This window comes from Ovis canadensis, chromosome 16, assembly GCF_042477335.2.
Source record: "Ovis canadensis isolate MfBH-ARS-UI-01 breed Bighorn chromosome 16, ARS-UI_OviCan_v2, whole genome shotgun sequence".
Lineage (NCBI taxonomy): Eukaryota > Metazoa > Chordata > Mammalia > Artiodactyla > Bovidae > Ovis > Ovis canadensis.
The window spans coordinates 27,856,863-27,877,506 of NC_091260.1; the positions used below are offsets into that span (position 1 = coordinate 27,856,863).

The 20,644-nt window shown below is 37.8% G+C and overlaps 1 protein-coding gene across 1 annotated transcript in view; it reads right to left on the reverse strand.

The window, feature by feature from the left end:
* Nucleotides 1-20,644, reverse strand: part of RGS7BP (regulator of G protein signaling 7 binding protein) — a 105,895-nt gene that overhangs the window by 23,559 nt on the left and 61,692 nt on the right. Inside the window, exon 3 of the mRNA XM_069556326.1 lies at nucleotides 12,968-13,098. Within this exon, the coding sequence (XP_069412427.1) occupies nucleotides 12,968-13,098 (131 nt within the window). The remainder of the gene's footprint in view (nucleotides 1-12,967; nucleotides 13,099-20,644) is intronic.

Consider the following 20,644-nt stretch of genomic DNA (forward strand, 5'->3'; position numbering starts at 1 on the left):
TTTATAGCTTTCTTTTTACATTGAAGGATTCAATTAAGGATTATACACCACATTTATCGGTCATGTTTCTTTATTCTCTTTTAATCTAGAACAGACTCCCGGTCTTTTTTCATCCTTCATGATGTTGATATTTTTGAACAGAGGGTCCAGACCAGTTGTTTTAAAGAATGTCTTTAAATATAGAATTGTCTGATTATTTCCATAAGTCTAGATTCAGAGTAAACATTTTTAGTGAGAATATTATAGAAGCAATACTGTGTCCTTTTTAGTGCCTTGCATTAGAAAGCACACAAGTGTTTGTTCCATTATTAATGAGGTTAGTTAAGTACTGATAGCACAGTTAAGGTGATTTCTTCCAGCATTTATAGGTGGAGGCATCCTTTTCCCTTTGTAATTATTAAGTAATATGTGGAGTGATTCATTGAGATGTTATAGCCTTCTCAGTTAACATATTTCTTCCATTAGGTTTGGGGAAAGCTTTTCTATTTGTTGATTATCTATTTATATTTTCTCAGTTCTATCAGAATTCCTATTTCATGTTAGAGTCTCTGGATCGTATTTATCCCCTATATTCTAAATTCATTGTGGGGACTGAGTTCTGGGAGAGCAACTTGACTTGACCTTTCAGGTAGCTATTTTATGGGTTTCTGTTTGTTTTGGCTGCACTGTAAAGCATGTGGGTTTTCGTTTCCTGACCAGGGACCAAACCAGCACTCCCTGCATTGGAAGCCCAAAGTCTTAACTACGAGTCCCTATTGTAAGCTCTCAGTATTTCCATTATAATAATTGTTAAGAACTGTGAAGGGTCTGAATTTCCTCCATATGTGTTAACCTGCCGCAATCTCATGGGTACTGGAAAGAGACACAAGGCTAGAGACAAAGACAACTTTGTACACAAAACAGGAACAGAGTAGCAGTATTTGTGTGAATTTCTTGAGACCCCAGAAGGGTGTCTCATACCTCCACACACACAGGAGATAAGAGCCCTGAAATTAAGGATCCAAAGTCTTCTATAAGAAGACTTTATAGAAGAGACATGCCTTTGATAAGAAGGCATGCCTGCCCTTTGCTTCAGAGGGAAATATTTTCATTATACTGAATTGTAAGCATGCCTTGCTCTGGAGGGATACACAGTCTCTCTTTTTCAAGACATTTACTAAATAAACATTCTTGAAAAGATAGTGTGAAACAAAGGCAGTCAGTATCTCACTATGTAAGATATGCAGACATGCAAGAGACTGAAAAACTGTCTCCCAACACTAATTAAACCATCTACTGAAATTTTTATTTGATAGATAACACTTTCCTTTCCAACAAAACTGATAGATCCTTACTGCTGTAATGACTGTTTCTGAGCTGTGACAGACCTAAAACAAATCTCTCTGAGACTATGAATTACATTTATATTTTAAATTCTTCATCTGTGTCTACTTAAAATCTGTTCATCAAGCATTAGCTGTTTGCATATTGCCATTTGGTACATCCCTTTCAGGGTGTGGGTTTTTCTGTTGGCCTATCATTCTGATGAGCATCTTTCTTCTGGTGACTGGAAAAGGAGCAGGTGTTTGGCTGGACAATGCCTGTCTATAGCTTGTCTTCTGGGTGCTTCTCATCTCCACTGATAAGCTGACCTGGGTACACATCTTATTTCTTGGGTCCCGTGTTTGCTTGGAGTTTCTTATTTACAAGTTCTACTCCAAAGAGATAGGTGGAACAATTTAGCCTGAGAAAAAACACTGCACTCTTGTGCTCCCTTTCCTGTTCTGCAGCTGCCCTCATGGAGGATCCCAGTTATTTTACCCTCTGTTCTGCTTTGCTGCCCAGACCCGACACTCACAGCAGGTGTCCTCCTGGGGCAAGCAATGCCTATCTCAGTTACTCAGTGTGGGGTAGTCCAGCTCTTCCTGAATGCAATTTCGAACATTCATTTCCCTGACAGCATTTCCAGAAATCTTTCCTGTGATTTGCATTTGTTGACTCTTAGGTTGAAGTATCTCTGGAATCAATTTTATTTTTGTAGTATTTTTCTCCTGCATGAATTTCTTTTGTTTCTCCTTGAGTTTCTTATCGGCTCTGGCTTCCTTTTTTCATTTATATCCACCAATCCAGTCTCCATTGCTTTTGAGCTTTGAGAAATTCCTCAATTCTGGTTTGTTGAAATCATCCTTCCTTGTTTTTCAGGGCCACAGGAGACTGTTTTGTGTTTGCCGACCTTTATTTTTTTTTCCCCTCTTCCTCCCTTTATTTTCCCCCTGGTGTGACAGAGTTTTGGCAAATGAATTCTGAGTAAGAATGATGTATGCTTCTTCCAGATGAGCTTCTAAAAATCCTCCCGTAGAAACCCTTATGCTTTCTTTTCTCCGCTGACCATTGGATGGATGTGGGGAATGGAAAGAACAAAAGGGCCCGGCCCACCCCAGCTCTGGGGTTGGACTCTGACATAAGTAGTGAACTCTTTTGTTCTAGTCCGTTGAGATTTGGTGTTGTTTCATACAGTTGGTACCCTACCCTGACAAATACAAGAACTAATATGGATTTACTCTGTTCATTTTATCTTTTGCTGGTACTAATTCAGTCCAACATCTCCGGACAAGCTTCTTTTTCTCCAGGTATACTCCCTCTCTTTCAACAACAGAGTGAAAGCAAATTCCTTTTGCTTATTCAATAATTAGTAACTGAAAGTAATGGTGAACACACTCAAGGTGATCAATTCTAGAGAGGACAACAGACAACAGGTCAGATGTCTATCCCTCTATTTAACATGTGCCTGGGGAGCACACTGGGTGGGCCTAGGTCCAGCCATGGAGAGCCAGGGAAAGCTCTCTGCAGGGAAGTCCCATCTAAGTTTCAACTCAAAGAAAGCGAAGGGGCAGACTGTGTGAAAGGGTGGTGGTGGGATAGGGTGGGGTGGACAATATGTTATAGGCAGAGGGAGCAACTGGAAAGAACTTCCAAATTCAGGTTCCTCAAAGTAGTTCAAGATTCCTTGAGTGTGGCCAGCAGGGTTTGGGGGGCAGGTGGGCTGGGGTGGCTGATTAGAGATGAGGTTGGAGAGGCTAGATGTTCTTTTGAGCCCTATCAGAAAGTCAGCAGGGGAGTGCCCCACACACCTGGACAGTGGCAGATCTGAGTTCTGCATCCCCAGCTTCCCCCCGCTGACCAGGGATCCTTGGAAGGAGCACCTCAGATGATGTCTGCGCTGCTCTCAGGAAAAGGGTCAGGCTGCTTCCAGACAGTAACTTCCTGTCAAAGTTTTACTTTGCCCAAGAGTCACTATGCATTTAAAATCATTTTTTTTAATTATGAAATGAAAAACTCTGTCCCCTGAAAAATCAATTTCAGGCCTCAGTGAACAAGTATTTTCTCAGGGAGGAGATGGAGGGAGGGGAGAAGGAAAGCCTTTAGAGCACCTTAAAATCACACTAAGCTGGCTTCACCCTGTCAAGAACCAAGATATCAAAAAGTTGGCCACTTTCCTCAGGGCTGTGCAACGCTTTTGGCCTTCAGCTCCTTTGGGATTTCCATGTATTTTTAGCCTGTTTATGGATACTATAACAGGCATGTTTGAGAAAAAGTTAAAGGAAACCACCCATGAAGCACATACCAGTTTGGAAGGCTGGTTATTCTTATATTCGTGAGAAATGGTCAGTTGTTGAAGAGGAACAAAAACACACTGATTGTGGGGCAGCCTGAAAAGTCCCACAGAGCTCCTTCCACCTCCGAAGTCCTAGGACTTCACTAGCCCCAGCAGACTGGGCTGGGGTCTTTTATTTAGAGTGGTGGCCCCTTTTTCACCCTCCACTCTGGAGACCTCTTTCCTACTCCTGATCTCACTTCTCCCATTCTTTCTTCTCTTACTATTTTCCTCTCTTCCCTCCCCTCCCCTCCTTCTTGCTGCCACTCCTTCCTCAGCCTAGAGTGACAGTAGAAAGCACTGCCATAGCATCCCCTTGGAGGCCCTGAGTTTGGCCTCTGATGTCCACCATAGTCAACTTTATTCATTTGTATGAATGTCCCTAGGAATCAAAACAAACCAAACTAATCTTCTCTGAGCAAATATTATATCACCACACTATCATTTCCCTGATGGCAGGGGCAAATTTCTCATGTCCTCTGTGCTCCAGACACATTATCTGCTATGATACTGTATCTAGGGAAGGCTCCTGGGATGGTTTTTGTACTGACAGTGAGCAACTAAATGAACACAGCTTACAGGAAATGTGTGGAAGCTTATCCACATGGTTACACTTGTTCTCATGCATTTTCATAAATGGTAGAAGCTTTGTAACTCCATGCACTGTGAAAAGGAGTGGGGAAATGTAGGCTGTTAAGTAATTCACTTTTATCCTTGCATTTCCAAAAAGCATGTAATTTAAATAAAAATAAGTTATATTAATTCAGTTAGTGGTTTACCTGTATTAAAAAAATAGTTTCAAAGGCTCTTCTACATTGTGGTGAGATATTCATAGTGCCATAAAACATATAGTGGAAAAATAATACTTATACCATAAACAGAGCTCTTTTCTTGCCCATACACTGGGAAATTAACATTTTCCAATTGAGAGAAGAGACAGAGCTACCTCCCTCTTCCTAGCCCCTCCCACTTCCCTCTGTCCTCTGTACTTCTTATGACACTACAGTAGTAATGCCCCCAGAGTAGTAGTCATCTTGGTGGTTCTCCTAGCTGCATGGAGGAAGCAGAATAACAGGACACTGGAGACAATAGAAACATGTTTGAGGGAGGTCCCTGTGAGGCTTTCATTGCTCCATTTCCAGCCCCTAAGGTAGAGCAGAACAATGTTCAGGAGGTATCAACTGTGTAGTTAATTGACTTCAACTTTCTCAGAATGAGTATCATAGCTAAAATCATGCTCCCTTTGTATCACATGAAAGCTGCATTTGATTTTCCTAAATATAAGCATTTCCTAGGCAGAATTAAACTTCTTTACCCAAATCAAAATATTTTGTAAATCATTAAGTGATTGATGGAGTTCACTTTCCCTCCCATCTTAGAAGTAACTCTCTGAACTTCTTTTGGTAAGAAATAAAATGCACAATGAATTTTAGCAATTCATTAAACGTGTCTTGAAATATGCACACCAATCATTAAGTCAGATCTGAGAATAAATTCAGCTCATGGTGCTAGGCTAGTATTTTTCATTTCTCCATTTGATATGTTCTCTTGCCTTTCTCCAAGGTAGCTTAGTGGGCAACGGTTTGGTGTGGTAGCACAATCACAAACTTTGTGGAGGGGATGAATGTGTTAGATGACCCTGGACATGTTACCTCTTTGAGCCTCAGCTTCTCCATCTGTAGAGTGGGAAAAACAATATTTGAGTACAAAATAAGATGGCATGGATAAAGCACCTGGCAAGTAGAAGGTACACAACAAGCGGAAGCTGTGATCAGTCTTATTTTCCTAGTCCTCTACTTTGACTAAAGGTGATGAATATGGTGTCCTGCTCCCTGTTTGGTATTTAAGACAAGGAGACGGAATAATAAATGGTGTTAGACTGCCCTTAGATTCCAGAAGTTGTTTATATTTATGTTCTTCAAATAGTATACACTTGTTCTGGTCTTGGGCCCTTTGCTTTAGATACAAATGTTTATGAAATTGTGTCCTTCTTGTCATTAAATCTCAGATTAAGTTCTGTCTCCTCAGAGAGTTTTGATCACCCCTTCTAAAATAGTCACCCAGTCATGGTCACTTTCTATTACATTACCTATTCTATTTTAATTATTGACATTGTAATTATTAGTGTTTGGGATTTTTAGAACTTTCTTCCCCTCCTATTTCTCTCCACGAGACTATATACTCAACAAGAACACAGATCTATCTCTGTACTCCTGATAATTTCAGTCTCCCAGTACCTTGCATATGATAGGTGCTCAATAAATATTTGTTCAAAGGACAAATGCATGTGTCTGCCCATAATTTGAATCATAATCTATTTTAAGATTTATCCCGCTTTATTTCTTCTAACCTAATGTTCTATTTCAGTATCAACTGCCTCATTACATTGGAAAGTAAGGCTTGCAGCTCTATTCTATTTCTGTCTTTATGTTGCTTGTTTCTTTTATTGGTGTGGGTCATTTTCTTTACATTCCTTAATAGGAGATGGAATACCCAGGAGTCTTTATTGCTCATATGCTATTCTTTGTCTTGAACTTATCCTATTTTTGCTGGATGGATGGCTGTTCATTAATTTCTTATTAGAGCATCTTGATCTCTCAACTCCCACTAGATTTTTAATTAAGAATTTTTAACTTTCAACATTTCTGTCTCCTTTTCCTTTTTGTGATTACATTTCCTCTGCATTTTTTCTATCTGTATGTACCCTAATGGCACAATACAGGGGAAGAATCCATCTTATCTTAGATCTTAAGAGGAGGAAGGGAGGGTGGTATACCTCAAAGGACCTGGGGAAAATCTGACTGTAAGCGATGGCAGAGGGTTGGAGCAGAGACAGAGAAAGTGCTTGACAGAGTGAGAAGAAATGAGCATAAAAACAGAAAGAGCAAGTTCACATGTAAAGGGAGCTTGCACTGGAGTGTTCTCTCATCTCTGCTTCTTCCAGAATGGGAATGTTGTAAAAACTGACTAACTGGGAGTAGAATGGGAGAGAGGAAAGCTGTGGGCAAAATAGTAGAATTGTTGAATTCTCTTAGAAACCTGGCTTCACTTTCTGCCACTGGAGTGAATGAATCCTGAGGTCTCATTTTATCTGATGTCAGGAAACAGGCATTAATGGTCAATGTGATACATGGATTCAGTTGTGGGAAAAGATTTCCTATGTAATTAACCATGAAGAAGTGAGAGCAATTATTTTTCACTATAAACATAGAAATTAGACTTTGTCAAATAATAGTGCAATCTACAACTCAAAACTGTTAGAATATGAGGCCTAAAATTATTCCTATTTGTCATATTCTCATAACAGTTTTTCAGAACCACACTTGTATAGCATAATCTAATAGCCTTTATTAAATGTGTGTTTTTACCTCATATTTCTGTAATTTACTTTAATTTTGTTGGCCATGAAATAGGACAATCATCTTAGTACTGTTTGTCTTCATTTTTGGCAATAGTGTGATCTTATAAGTATAAAAGATTTCCAAGTAGATTGTACCAATCAGACTTATGAGACAGCAAAAATTTAGAAACATGGGGTATGCAAAAAGCATGAAGAGCCACTGAATATATTGTTAATGAAGGATACTTATAATTTGTTTAATTGAGAGAGAAGGACAATCTTCATTATTAAATTCAAGCTCCCTGCAGAAACTTTAAAATGATTTGAGGCTTAGTTTTTCCCAGAAACAAACTGTACTCCTCGCCCCTGCAGTAACCTTGTGTGCCCTTTTCCTCCAAAGAGTAAACACATGACTACTCAATACAACAGTAAAACTAAATGTGATATACAGTCCTTTCTGGACTTCTGGTAGCAGTCAGGGAGGTAATTATAAACAAAAATAAATTAAAAGTACAGATAACTGCAAAATAATTTGGCTTCAGAATCTAATCACAACAAAGAAATTGACCAGAAACTCTCATATAGAGCCAAAATAATGACTCAATTGCAATTTCCTTTTTCCCCCCCTTCATGAAATAGAGTAAATAAGACAAGTAGCCAACCTGTAATAAGAAATTAGCAGGAAGAAGAAATTAGCTAACCAAATAGTTAAAATACAATTTTTTACTATAGCATTAAAAGAAACATACCAGAAAGAGATTCTAAGCAGAAAGAGATTGAATGTTATAGACTAGAATGGCAATCACCATTCCCCTAAGATTCTGAGGGCTACACTCATCCCTCAGTATCTGTATGTGTGGGGAGATGGGGTGGTTGGTTTCAGGACATACCCAGGACACCAAAATTCATGGATGCTCAAGTCCCATTGTCAGTCATCTGTATCCATGGTTCCACATCCATGGATTCAAACAGCCACAGATTGTAAGCATAGCGCATGATCTGCCATTGTTTGAATCCGGAAGGGTCGAATGTATTTTATTTCAGGAAGGGACTTTGTGAGATCGCCTAGACCCTTCCTAGCCCAAGGCCACACTAGAGCTATAACTATTTGGATAAAGAGTGTATTTTCTGGCATCTTAAATCTTGGTGGACAAATTTCTTTCTAGTGTTGATAAAGAAGAAAGAATATAACATGTATGTACTTAGATGAGTAAGAATAGCCAGGTAAGAGTTTGGAAGTTTCCATCTTTATACATACAATTGGGTTATTTCCTTTTGTTTTAAAGGGTAACTAAATGGTTATCCATCTTCACTGTGTTTCAGAATCACCTGGAGTGCCCCCAGATTCTGATTCAGTGGGTCCTGGACAGGATCTGTGCATCTCCATGTTTATCCTGGATAATTTTGTAGCACATTTTCTAAGCATTTATATTCTAAGTAGTACTTTAGGAGTACTACTTAGGAGCAGTACTACTCCTAAAGTACTACTTTAGGATTACTTTAGAAATCCAAATGGAGACTTAATCCTACAAAGAGGAGAAATCAAAGATGCTCTTAGGTATACTCTTTTAAGCGTTTTACTTGGATGGTAAGATGCTAGAGCAGGGAGCAGGGGCTTATATTTTTAAAGGAAGAAGCAGAGAAGGGCACCAATCAGAGACTGACAGTGAAGACAGGAGGCAGTGCAGGTCAGATGAAATGATCAGTTAAGAATCTATGTGTTTTTTATTATTATGGAAGAAATAAAAAAGGAAATCAAAATATGCATAGTAACAAATGAAAATATGACAACCCAAAACCTATGGGATTCAGTAAAAGCAGTGCTAAGAGGAAGGTTCATAGCAATGTAAGCTTACCTCAAGAAACAAGAGAAAAATCAAATAATGTAACTTTACACATAAAGAATCTAGAAAAAGAAGAAATGAAGAACCCCAAAGTTAGCAGAATGAAAGAAACAATAAAAATCAGAGCAGAAATAAGTAAAAAAGAAACAAAAGAGACTCTAACAAAAATAAACAAAACTAAAATCTGGTTCTTTGAGAAGATAAATAAAATAGGCAAACCATTAGCCAGACTCATCAAGAAAAAAAGAGAGAAGAATCAAATCAACAAAATTAGAAATGAAAATGGAGACATCACAACAGACAAATAGAAATACAAAGGATCATAAGAGACTACTATCAGCATATATATGCCAATAAAATGGACAACTTGGAAGAAATGGATCAATTCTTAGAAAAATATAACCCTCCAAACCTGAACCAGGAAGAAATAGAAAATCTTAACAGACCCATCACAAGCATGGAAATTGAAATTTTAATAAAAAAATCTTCCAACAAACAAAAGCCCAGGACCAGATGGCTTCACAGGTGAATTCTACCAAAAATTTAGAGAAGAGCTAACATGTATCCTACTCAAACTCTTCCAGAAAATTGTAGAGGACGGTAAACTCCCAAATTAATTCTATGAGGCCACCATCAATACCAAAACCACACAAAGATGCCACAAATAAAGGAAACTATAGGCCAATATCACTGATGAATATGGATGTAAAAATCCTCAAAAAAATTCTAGGCAACAGAATCCAACAACATATTAAAAAAATCATACATCACAGTCAAGTGAGCTTTATCCCAGGGATGCAAGGAAATTCTTTAATATCTGCAAATCAATCAATGTAATACACCACAATAACAAATTGAAAGATAAAAACCATATGATTATCTCAATAGATGCAGTAAAAGCCTTTGACAAGTTTCAACACCCATTACGATAAAAACTCTCCAGAAAGCAGGCATAGAAGGAACATACCTTAACATAATAAAAGCCATATGTGATAAACCCATAGCAAACATTGTCCTCAATGGGAAAAAATTGAAAGCATATCCCCTAAAATCAGGAACAAGACAAGGGTGTCCACTCTCACCACTACTATTTAACACACTTTTGGAAGTTTTAGCCATAGCAATCACAGAAGAAAAAGAAATAAAAGGAATCCAGATTGGAAAAGAAGAAGTAAGAGTCTCACTGTTTGCAGATGACATGATTTGCTACAAAGAAAACCCTAAAGACACCACCAGAAAATTACTAGAGCTAATCAATGAATATAGTAAATTTTCAGGATATAAAATTAACACACAGAAATCTCTTGCATTCCTATACATTAACAATGAGAAAACAGAAAGAGAAATTAAGGAAACAATCCCATTCACTATTTCAATGAAAAGAATAAAATACTTAGGAATAAATCTACCTAAAGAAACAAGAGACCTATATACAGAAAACTATAAACCACCGATGAAAGAAATCAAAGATGACACAAATAGTTGGAGAAATATACCATGTTCATGGATTGGGAGAATAAATATAGTGAAAATGAGTTTACTACCCAAAGCAACCTATAGCTTCAATGCAATCCCTATCAAGCTGCCAATAGTATTTTTCACAGAACTAGAACAAATAATTTTATAATTTGTATGGAAACACAGAAAATCTCAAATAGCCAAAGCAATATTGAGAAAGAAGAATGGAACTGGAGGACTCAACCTGCCTGACTTCAGACTATACTACAAAGCTACACTCATCAAGACAGTATGGTACTGGTACAAGACAGAGAAATAGATCAATGGAACAAAATAGAAAGCCCAGAGATAAATCTACATACCTATGGATGCCTTATCTTTGACAAAGGAGGCAAAAATATACAATGGAGAAAAGACAATCTCTTTAACAAGTGGTGCTGGGAAAACTGGTCAACCACCTGTATAGAATGAAACTAGAACACTTTCTAATACCATACAGAAAAATAAACTCAAAATGGATTAAAGATCTAAATGAAAGATCAGAAACTATAAAACTCCTAGAGGAAAACATAGGCAGAACACTCTCTGACATAAATCACAGTGAGATCCTCTATGACCCACCTCTCAGTAATGGAAATAAAAGCAAAAATAAGCAAATGAGACCTAGTTAAACATAAAAGCTTTTGTACAATGAAGGAAACTATAAGCAAGGTGAAAATACAGTCTTCAGAATGGGAGGAAATAATAGCAAACGAAGCAACTGACAACGAATTAATCTCAAAAATATACAAGCAGCTCATGCAGCTCAATTCCAGAAAAATAAATGACCCAATCAAAAAATGGGTCAAAGAACTAAACAGACATTTCTCCAAAGAAGACTTACAGATGGCTAACAAACACATGAAAAGATGCTCAACATCACTCATTATCAGAGAAATGCAAATCAAAAGCACAATGAGGTACCATCTCACAATGGTCAGAATGGCTGTGATCAAAAAGTCTATAAACAATACATCCTGGAGAGAGTGTGGAGAAAAGGGAACCCTTTTACACTGTTGGTGGGAATGCAATCTAGTATAGCCACAATGGAGAACAGTGTGTGTGAGTGTGTTAGTTGCTCAGTTGTGTCTGAATCTTTGTGACCCCATGGACTGTAGCCCACTAGACACCTCTGTCTATGGGATTCTCCAGGCAAGAATACTGGAGTAGGTTGCCATTTCCTTCTCCGAGAACAGTGTGGAGATTCCTTAAAAAATTGGAAATAGAACTGCCATATGATCCAGCAATCCCTCTGCTGGGCATACACACTGAGGAAACCAGAGTTGAAAGAGACACGTGTACCTCAATGTTCATCACAGCACTGTTTACAATAGTTAGGACATGAAAGCAACCTAGATGTCCATAGGCAGACAAATGGATAAGAAAATTGTGGTACATATACACAATGGAATATTACTCAGCTATTAAAAAGAACACATTTGAATCAGTTCTAATGAGGTAGATGAAACTGGAGCCTATTATACAGAGTGAAGTAAGTCAGAAACAAAAACACCAATACAATATATTAACACATATATGGAATTTAGAAAGATGGTAACGACCCTACGTGCAAGACAGCAAAAGAGACACAGGTATAAAGAACAGACTTTTGGACTCTCTGGGAGAAGGCGAGGGTGGGATGATTTTAGAGACTAGCATTGAAACTTGTATGTTACCATATATGAAATAGATGACTGTTCCAAGTTCTATGTATGAAGCAGGACACTCAAAGCCAGTACACGGGAACAACCCAGAGGGATGGGATGGGAAGGGAAGGGAGCTAATCTGCAGTGGGAGAAATTCTCTCTATGCATATGTGATGACTGAAACTGTTGGAATCAGTTTCTGAATATGGGGGAAGGCAGCTTGAGGGTTAACACCAACACCCAGGAGAAGGCAGAGCATCGCTCAGAATGGAATTCAGAAGTCTGATCAAACCATGCTGAAACCACTGCAGTCTCTGGGGGTTTCAGTCCTCTAGGCCAATATAGTCTCTTTATAAGTTTAAACCACAGGATGAGATTTTTCAGTCACTAATATGCCTCTCTATTGTTTATTGAGCTCCCCCTATTTTTAAATCTTTGGGGCACAATTTGTGATTTGTCATCTTGCAATCAAATACATTTAGGGACATAGCAGCAATTTTGGATAGCATTTACCACCCTAGTAAGATCATTATATAGTTTTGCTGCCCACACTGAATCTAGCCAAAATCATGTTCATGAGTGGTAAAATAATAAATCTGAGAACTGTTTCTACCACAATTTCTGTTCAAGATAATCAGGGTTGTTATGCATTTTGATAGTATTGATACAGACTTCTTTTATTTATTTCAATTATTTCCTGAACATATTCTAATTGTGTGTAGGCAGCATCTGCCTACAATGCGGGAGACCCAGGTTTAAGCCCTGGGTTGGGAAGATCCCCAGGAGAAGGAAATGGCAACCCACTCCAGTATTCTTGCCTGGAAAATCCCAAGGACGGAGGAGTGTGGTAGGCTACATTCCATGGGGTCGCAAAGAGTAGGACATGACGAGCGACTTCACTTGCACTTTCCACTTTTCAAACGTATAGTACATATTGATCTTTGCAAAATATAAGTTTTGGTTTAACATTTCTTACTGTTTATGGCAATATAATAAATGTAGATACCTTTTCGATGAAATTGAAGAGACCCCAGCAGGCATATAGATTTTAGCATTTCTGTTGTGTACATTTCTAAGCAGCATTGCAGCTGAATGTAGAGCCGACAGATTTCTGGATGGATCTCACCATCTTCTGGGCTGCAACAGAATGAAGGAGAAAAGCTGTGAACATTCTCAAGATTTCACTCATCAGCCATTTGTCTCACTTCTGAGAGGGGAAAATGCTCACTAAAGATTTCTAAGGGCTTGAGTCTAAACTATAGGACTTTTTGCTTTCAAATCAATAACCAATGTCACAGTTCTTACATAAGTGTCTTTCTGACTAACAGCTCTTAGTATTTTTCCCCTTCAGCAGCAGATTTCTGCTAGGAGCTTAAAATCATAAATGTTTTAAGTAATTTAAAATATCAGACATTTTCAATGTAAGTATTGGAACAAATTTCCAAAATATATTTAAACCATAAGACTATCTTAATCTGTAAGACTAGATTAAAAACTCTTATTTTTGGAGAAACTAACGAAGAGCTATTCAATTACCAGTTAGAAGATAACTCTTTAATATTAAGGGCCTAGGATAATATGATTAGAGAGCCAAGATAGAAATTATTTTTATCAAGGTCTTTTGTCTCAGTCTAAAGCACATCCCTTTATTGTTTGCTATGGTTAATTTATGAAAGGCTAAGTGTTTTTATTGAAAAAAATGAAAAATTTATGGAAAATGAAATGTAGTAAAATTCTAATAGTTTTGCTTCAAGATCTAATTCTAAATAAATACTAAATTTATGCTCTCAAATTTATTTGAAGCCTTGAGCCTTTCTCTATTAACTATGGTAAAATATACAAATGTGAATATGATAAAACATGAAGTAATCACTTTTATTTTTTGAGAGGACAGATAGAAACTAGTTGTGGATAGGACACTATTTTATATGTTACTAAAATAGCATGTATTGAATAAAGCAAACTAAATCAAAGGGATACAGTTTAGAGCTAGATTATAAATGGAAGAAGCCTAAAAGTGAACTCTGTCAAATACCTTAGGGTATCTTTACTTCTATCTCCATTCATTTAAAATGAATGAAATCTGACTAAGCAATGCAGCATTTGGATTTGATTCCTTTGTAAAGTGGTCAGTGGCAAAATAGCAGGGGCAATTATCAGGGAAAAAAAAGGTGACTTCATTTTTATATAAGTTCTGGAATCACACTAAATAGAATTTGTATTTACACAGCAATTTACCATAATAATAAGTTTTCATTTTCAATATTTATTTAGTAGATGAGCCAGCATTTATCTAACTCTATGGCTTATGTAACACAGAAAAACACAAAATCCTTTGCCTGGGTATGAACGGTGCCTGCAAAATTATTCTATGTGTTTCCTGTGTCAGAACAAAGGACTTCATAAAAGCTTACATGCAAAATTTGGCTTTATCTGAAAAATATGAGCTTACATTACTTTCTCATTTGTGTCTCATGGGTCCAGCCCTAGGCCAACATTGGAAGCAAGTGTATTTCTGGCAAAAGTCCCAGATTTTCTTGCAGAGCTTCTTCCCACAGGTGCTTTCTACCCTCAGGCTGTCCTTCTGCTTCCTGGAGCTTTCCCCCATCCCGACACACACATACACACACCCATACCCATCCCCCCACCCCCCACCACACACACCACCTCATTATTCCATACTAACTCCAGCCTTTTTAAATGTCTGTGTCCCCTCCCCTCCCCTTATGGCCCTGCTAGACTCTGAAGGAATCATGGGCATCAAGTTTCATATAATAGAAAGTGATCCTGGTATATTACCTGCTAATACACTAATTCTGATAGAAAAATTTGAAGATAATGTCTTATCCCAAGGAGAAGCTAGAGCAAAAATATTTTATGGCAGGTAGGTCTTTTCTGTTCTGCTTCATCATTTCAATTATAGCTGCTTGTTTTCACCTATGCATAACATTGGCCCTGGTGGCTTGTATGTAGATTAAAAAAAAAAAAAACTGCAATGAGTATGTGGTATGTATTATACATTTGATGAATGGGGAAATTAACAGTACAGTATTATTACAAGCCAAAGAATATTGTTATTTTCAAGTGTACCCCAATGTTCATCGCAGCACTGTTTATAATAGCCAGGATATGGAAGCAAGCTAGATGTCCATCAGCAGATGAATGGATAAGAAAGCTGTGGTACATATACACAATGCACTACTACTCAGCCATTAAAAAGAATACATTTGAATCAGTTCTAATGAGGTGGATGAAACTGGAGCCTATTATACAGAGTGAAGTAAGCCAGAAAGAAAAACACCAATACAGTATACTAACGCATATATATGGAATTTACAAAGATGGTAATGATAACCCTGTATATAAGACAGCAAAAGAGACACAGATGTATAGAACCATATTTTGGACTCTGTGGGAGAGGGAGAGGGTGGGATGATTTGGGAGAATGGCATTGAAACATGTATAATATCATATATGAAACGAATCACCAGTCCAGGTTTGATGCATGATTCTGGATGCTTGGGGCTGTTGCACTGGGACGACCCAGAGGGATGGTATTGGGAGGGGGGTGGGAGGGGGGTTCAGGATGGGGAAAACGTGTATACCTGTGGCGGATTCATGTTGAATGTATGACAAAACCAATACAATATTGTAAAGTAATTAACCTCCAATTAAAATAAATAAATTTATATATAAAATGTACAAAATATGTGCTTTGTGGCTTCATTCTAAAAATATGCCAACTTCGTATATAGATGATGTTTTATGTAATTTAAACAAATGATTACTGTATTAGCATATCTTAAGAGCCAATAAGTTTTATTATTTTACAGCTAGATGGTGAGAGACAATGTATCAAGTGGTTCTGAAAAAAAAAAGACGTCTGAATAGAGATTAAAATGCCTAATTCATATCATTTCCTTGGATGCAAGCTTCCTAATGGTCTCTGTAACGAATGGAGAGTCTCAAAACCATTTTGCCCTTCCTAAATGTTATGGGAAGAAACTGAATGGTTGCTACCAGAAATATAGCCAGCCTAACAAAAATTAATTGATACTAAAGTTGCATTATAAATTTCCTGCTTAAAAATTCTTACGTATGCTCATAGATCATCCTTTAATATCTTGATAACTGAAGTATAAAGAAAAAAATAGTCAAAGAACAGTGGACAATTTATCTTTTATGTTAGTGTTTCCCAATGCTTTGACTAGACTACATTAGCCTCACGTCTTATACAGTTTATTTCTCCTACTTTGTCTATTTATTTTTATTTATTTTTGTATATGCTGGGTCTTCGTTGCTTTGGGAGCTTTTCTCTAGTTGCGGCACCTAGACTTCTCTTCATGGTGGCTCGTGGGCTCTAGCGTGCTCGGGCCTCAGTGGTTGTGGCACGTGGGCTCAGTAGTTGCAGTTCCTGGGCTCTAGAGCACAGGCTCAATAGTTGTGGCACATGGGCTTAGTTGCTCCACGGCACGTGGGTCTTCCTGGACCAGGGATCAAACCAGTGTCTTCTGCATTGGCAAGTGGGTTCTTTACCACTGAGCCACCAGAAAGCCCTATTTCTCCTACTTTAGAGCTCTAAGCTGTGTTGCTGCTATTGATTATGAAAGTTCATTAAAAGAAAAATTGTAGGGTTATAATAATATGTCTAATATGATCAGTGGACTAAAATTCATTTTTGGGAAACATTAAGAGTATTTAGGTTATTTTTGTAACAAGTGAGCAAGAGTTAGAACTTGAAAATGGAAGAAAAGTCAAGAAGACAGCAATGTAAAGGCTTGAAACTCACTAGGAATATATTAGACGGCCCATAGAGAATTTTACATGAAACAAAATTAGACCTACATACTTCCTCTAGGAACTGACATAACTTACAGGTAACTTTACCACACGTGGTTGATGCTCAGTCTAAAACTATTTACTCATGTTATTCAAGTTTAAGTCTATGAGAGTCACTCTGATGCACATTTAATTGTGAAAGAAATTTTATAAGGTGTGATTATTTTTCTACTGAGCATAAATCAAGAACTAACCTTATTTTGATTAATTTGAAAGCCTAAGTATTAATAGAAAACCACTCTAAAATGAACTTAAATGATATTCAGTGATTTAGAGCTCAAGTTGAATCAAAAAACTTTAAAAATAACCACCAATTTATGAAACTTCAATCAGCTTGAGAATCAGGATTTAGCATCTTAATATTAGGACTTAAGAGAACTGGACTGGTGTAGCAATAGGTGGACAAGAATATAAACATTGCCTAAGTCACCCGTTGATTGTGGAAATGCTCTCTATTATGGATATTCTTGTTTTATAACTCAAAAGTAGTATGATGAACACCTGTTTGTATGGTTAAAATTAATAAGACTGACAATACCAAATCTCTTACATTATTAGTAGGAGTTAAAATTTTGAAGAGTTATGGAATTTTCTTAAAAAACTAAACATATACCTTCCTATGACCTGATAATTCCACTTCTAGGTATTTACCCAAAAGAAATGAAAACCTATTCACAAAAAGATCCTTTTAAGAGTGTTCAGAGTAGTTTTATTTAAAATAACTAAATACTAGAAATAGCCTGGGTGTCTGTCAAGAGGAAAGTGGATAAAGAAACTAGACTCTCATACATCAACTATACTTCAGTTAAAAAAAAAAAAGAATATTCCTACAGTAGACTAATACTTGATAATTAAGAGGAGTAAATTCCTGATACACAAAACAACACAGATGAATCTCAAACACATAATTTGTTTTTTCACTTTAAAAATGTTAATTTTTAATTGGAGGATAACTGCTTTACAATATTTTGTTGCTTTTTTGCCATATGTCAATATAAATCAACCATAGGTATACATATGTCCCTTCCATCTTGAACCGCCCTACTGCCTTCTACCATATCCCACCCCTCCAGGTTGCCACAGAGCACTGGTTTGAGATTCCTGTGTCATACAGCAAATTCCCACTGGATATCTATTTTACATATGGTAATATATATGTTTCTGTGTTTCTCTCTCAATTCGTTCTACCCTCTCCTTCTCTGACTGTGTCCAGAAGTTTGTTTTCTATGCCTGCATATTCACTGCTTCCTTGCAAATAAGTTCACCAGCACTATCTTCCTAGATTCCATATATATATATATGTATATATATATATATGCATTAATATATGATATTTGCTGTTCTCTTTCTGTCTTACTTCAGTTTATATAATAGGCTCCAGATTCATCTACCACATTAGAACTGACTCATATGCGTTCCTTTTTATGGCTAAATAATATTCCATAGTATATATGTATCACAGCTTCTTTATCCATTCATTTTTTCATGGACACCTAGGTTGCTTCCATGTCCTAGCTATCGTAAATAGTGTTGCAGTGAACACTGGGGCACATGTGTGTTTTTCAATTATGTCAAACACAATTTTGAGTGAGAAAATCCTTATACAAAAGAGTAAATACTGCATGACTCCATTTATATGAAGTTCTAGAACAGATAAAACTAATCCATAGTAACAGGTATTAGAACCATGGTGGGGAGGGTACTGTCTGGGAATGGGCATAAGAGAGGGAACTTTCTAGAGTGAGTGTAATATTTCATATATAGATGAAAGTTTGAGTTACATGGGTATATACATTTGGCAGAGGAACCAGAGATCAAATTGCCAACATAGGCTGGATCACAGAAAAAGCAAGGGAATTCCAAAAACACATCTACTTTAATTCATTGATTATGCTAAAGCCTTTGACTTTGTGGATCACAACAAACTGTGGAATATTCTTAAAGAGATGGGAATACCAGACTACTTTTCCTGCCTCCTGAGAAACTTCTATGCAGGACAAGAAGCAACAGTTAGAACCTGACATGGAAAAATAGACTGGTTCAAAATTGGGAAAGGAGCACATCAAGGCTATATATTGTCACCCTGCTTATTTAACTTCTGTGCAGAATACATCATGTGAAATGCTGGGCTAGATGAACCACAAGCTGGAATCAAGACTGCCAGGAGAAATACCAACAACCTCAGATTTGCAGATGCTGCTGCTGCTAAGTTGCTTTAGTCGTGTCCGACTCTGTGTGACCCCATGGATGTCAGCCCACCAGGCTCCCCTGTCCCTGGGATACTCCAGGCAAGAACACTGGAGTGGGGTGCCATTGCCTTCTCCAGATTTGAAGATGATACCACTTTAATTGCAGAAAATGAAGAGGAACTAAAGAGCCTCTTGATGAAAGTGAGAGAGTGAAAAAGCTGGCTTAAAACTCAACATTCAAAAAATTAGGATCATGGCATCTGGTCCTATCACTTCATGGCACATAGATGGGGAAAATGCAGAAACAGTGTCAGATTTCATTTTCTTGGGCTCCAAAATCAATGTGGACAGTGACTGCAACCATGAAATTAAAAGATGCTGGCTCCTTGGAAGAATAAATGCATCAAATCTAGAGACAGTGTTTTAAAAAGCAGAGACATCACTTTGCCGACAAAGGTCCCTCTAGTCAAAGCTATGGTTCTTCCAGTAGTCATGTATGGATGTGAGAGCTGGACCATAAAGAAGGCTGAGTGCTGAAGAATTGATCCTTTCGAACTGTGGTGCTGAAGAAGATTCTTGAGAGTCCCTTGCACTGCAAGATCAAACAGTCCATCCTAAAGGAAATCAGTCCTGAATATTCATTGGAAGGACTGATGCTGAAGCTGAAGCTCTAATACTTTGGCCATCTGATGTGAAGAGCTGACTCATTAGAAAAGACCCTGAGGCTGGGTGAGATTGAGGGCAAGAGGAGAAGGGGATGACAGAGGATGAGATGGTTGGATGGCATCACTAACTCAAAGGACATGAGTTTGAGCAAAGTCAGGGAGATAGTGATGGACAAAGGAGCCTGGCTGCTGCAGTTTATGGGGTTGCAAAGAGTTAGGCATGACTTAGCGACTGAACAACAACAACAAGAACAACACATTTGACAAAACTTATTGAATGGTACACTTGAGATCTGGGTATTTATTTGATCATATGCAAATTTTTAAAAAGAACTATAGGCAATGATATTTCATAAAAGAGAATATGCTAAGTCACTTCAGTTGTGTCCGACTCTGTGCGACCCCATAGATGGCAGCCCACCAGGCTCCCCTGTCCCTGGGATTCTCCAGGCAAGAACACTGGAATGGTTTGCCATTTCCTTCTCCAATGCATGAAAGTGAAAAGTGAAAGTGGAGTCGCTCAGTTGTGTCCAACTCTTCGCGACCCCATGGACTTCAGCCTACCAGGCTCCTCCGTCCATGGGATTTTCCAGGCAAGAGTACTGGAGTGGGGTGCTACTGCCTTCTCCAAAAGAGAGTAAAGATGCGTTCAAATTTGTCCTGAAGCTTTTGTAACATGTACATGGAAAGTATGACTTAAGTGTAAAGAATACGAAAATCATAGTCAGATTTTCAGTATGTTAGAAAACATTTATTCCTTAATTTTTCCAGTATATTAAAAAACATTTTTTTCTTGATTGTGTATAAAGATGTTTTAAAGCATCAGTTCAGTTCAGTTCAGTCAGTCGTGTCCGACTCTTTGCAACCCCATGAATCGCAGCACGCAAGGCCTTCCTGTCCATCACCAACTCCCAGAGTTCACTCAGACTCACGTCCATCGAGTCCGTGATGCCATCCAGCCATCTCATCCTCTGTTGTCCCCTTCTCCTC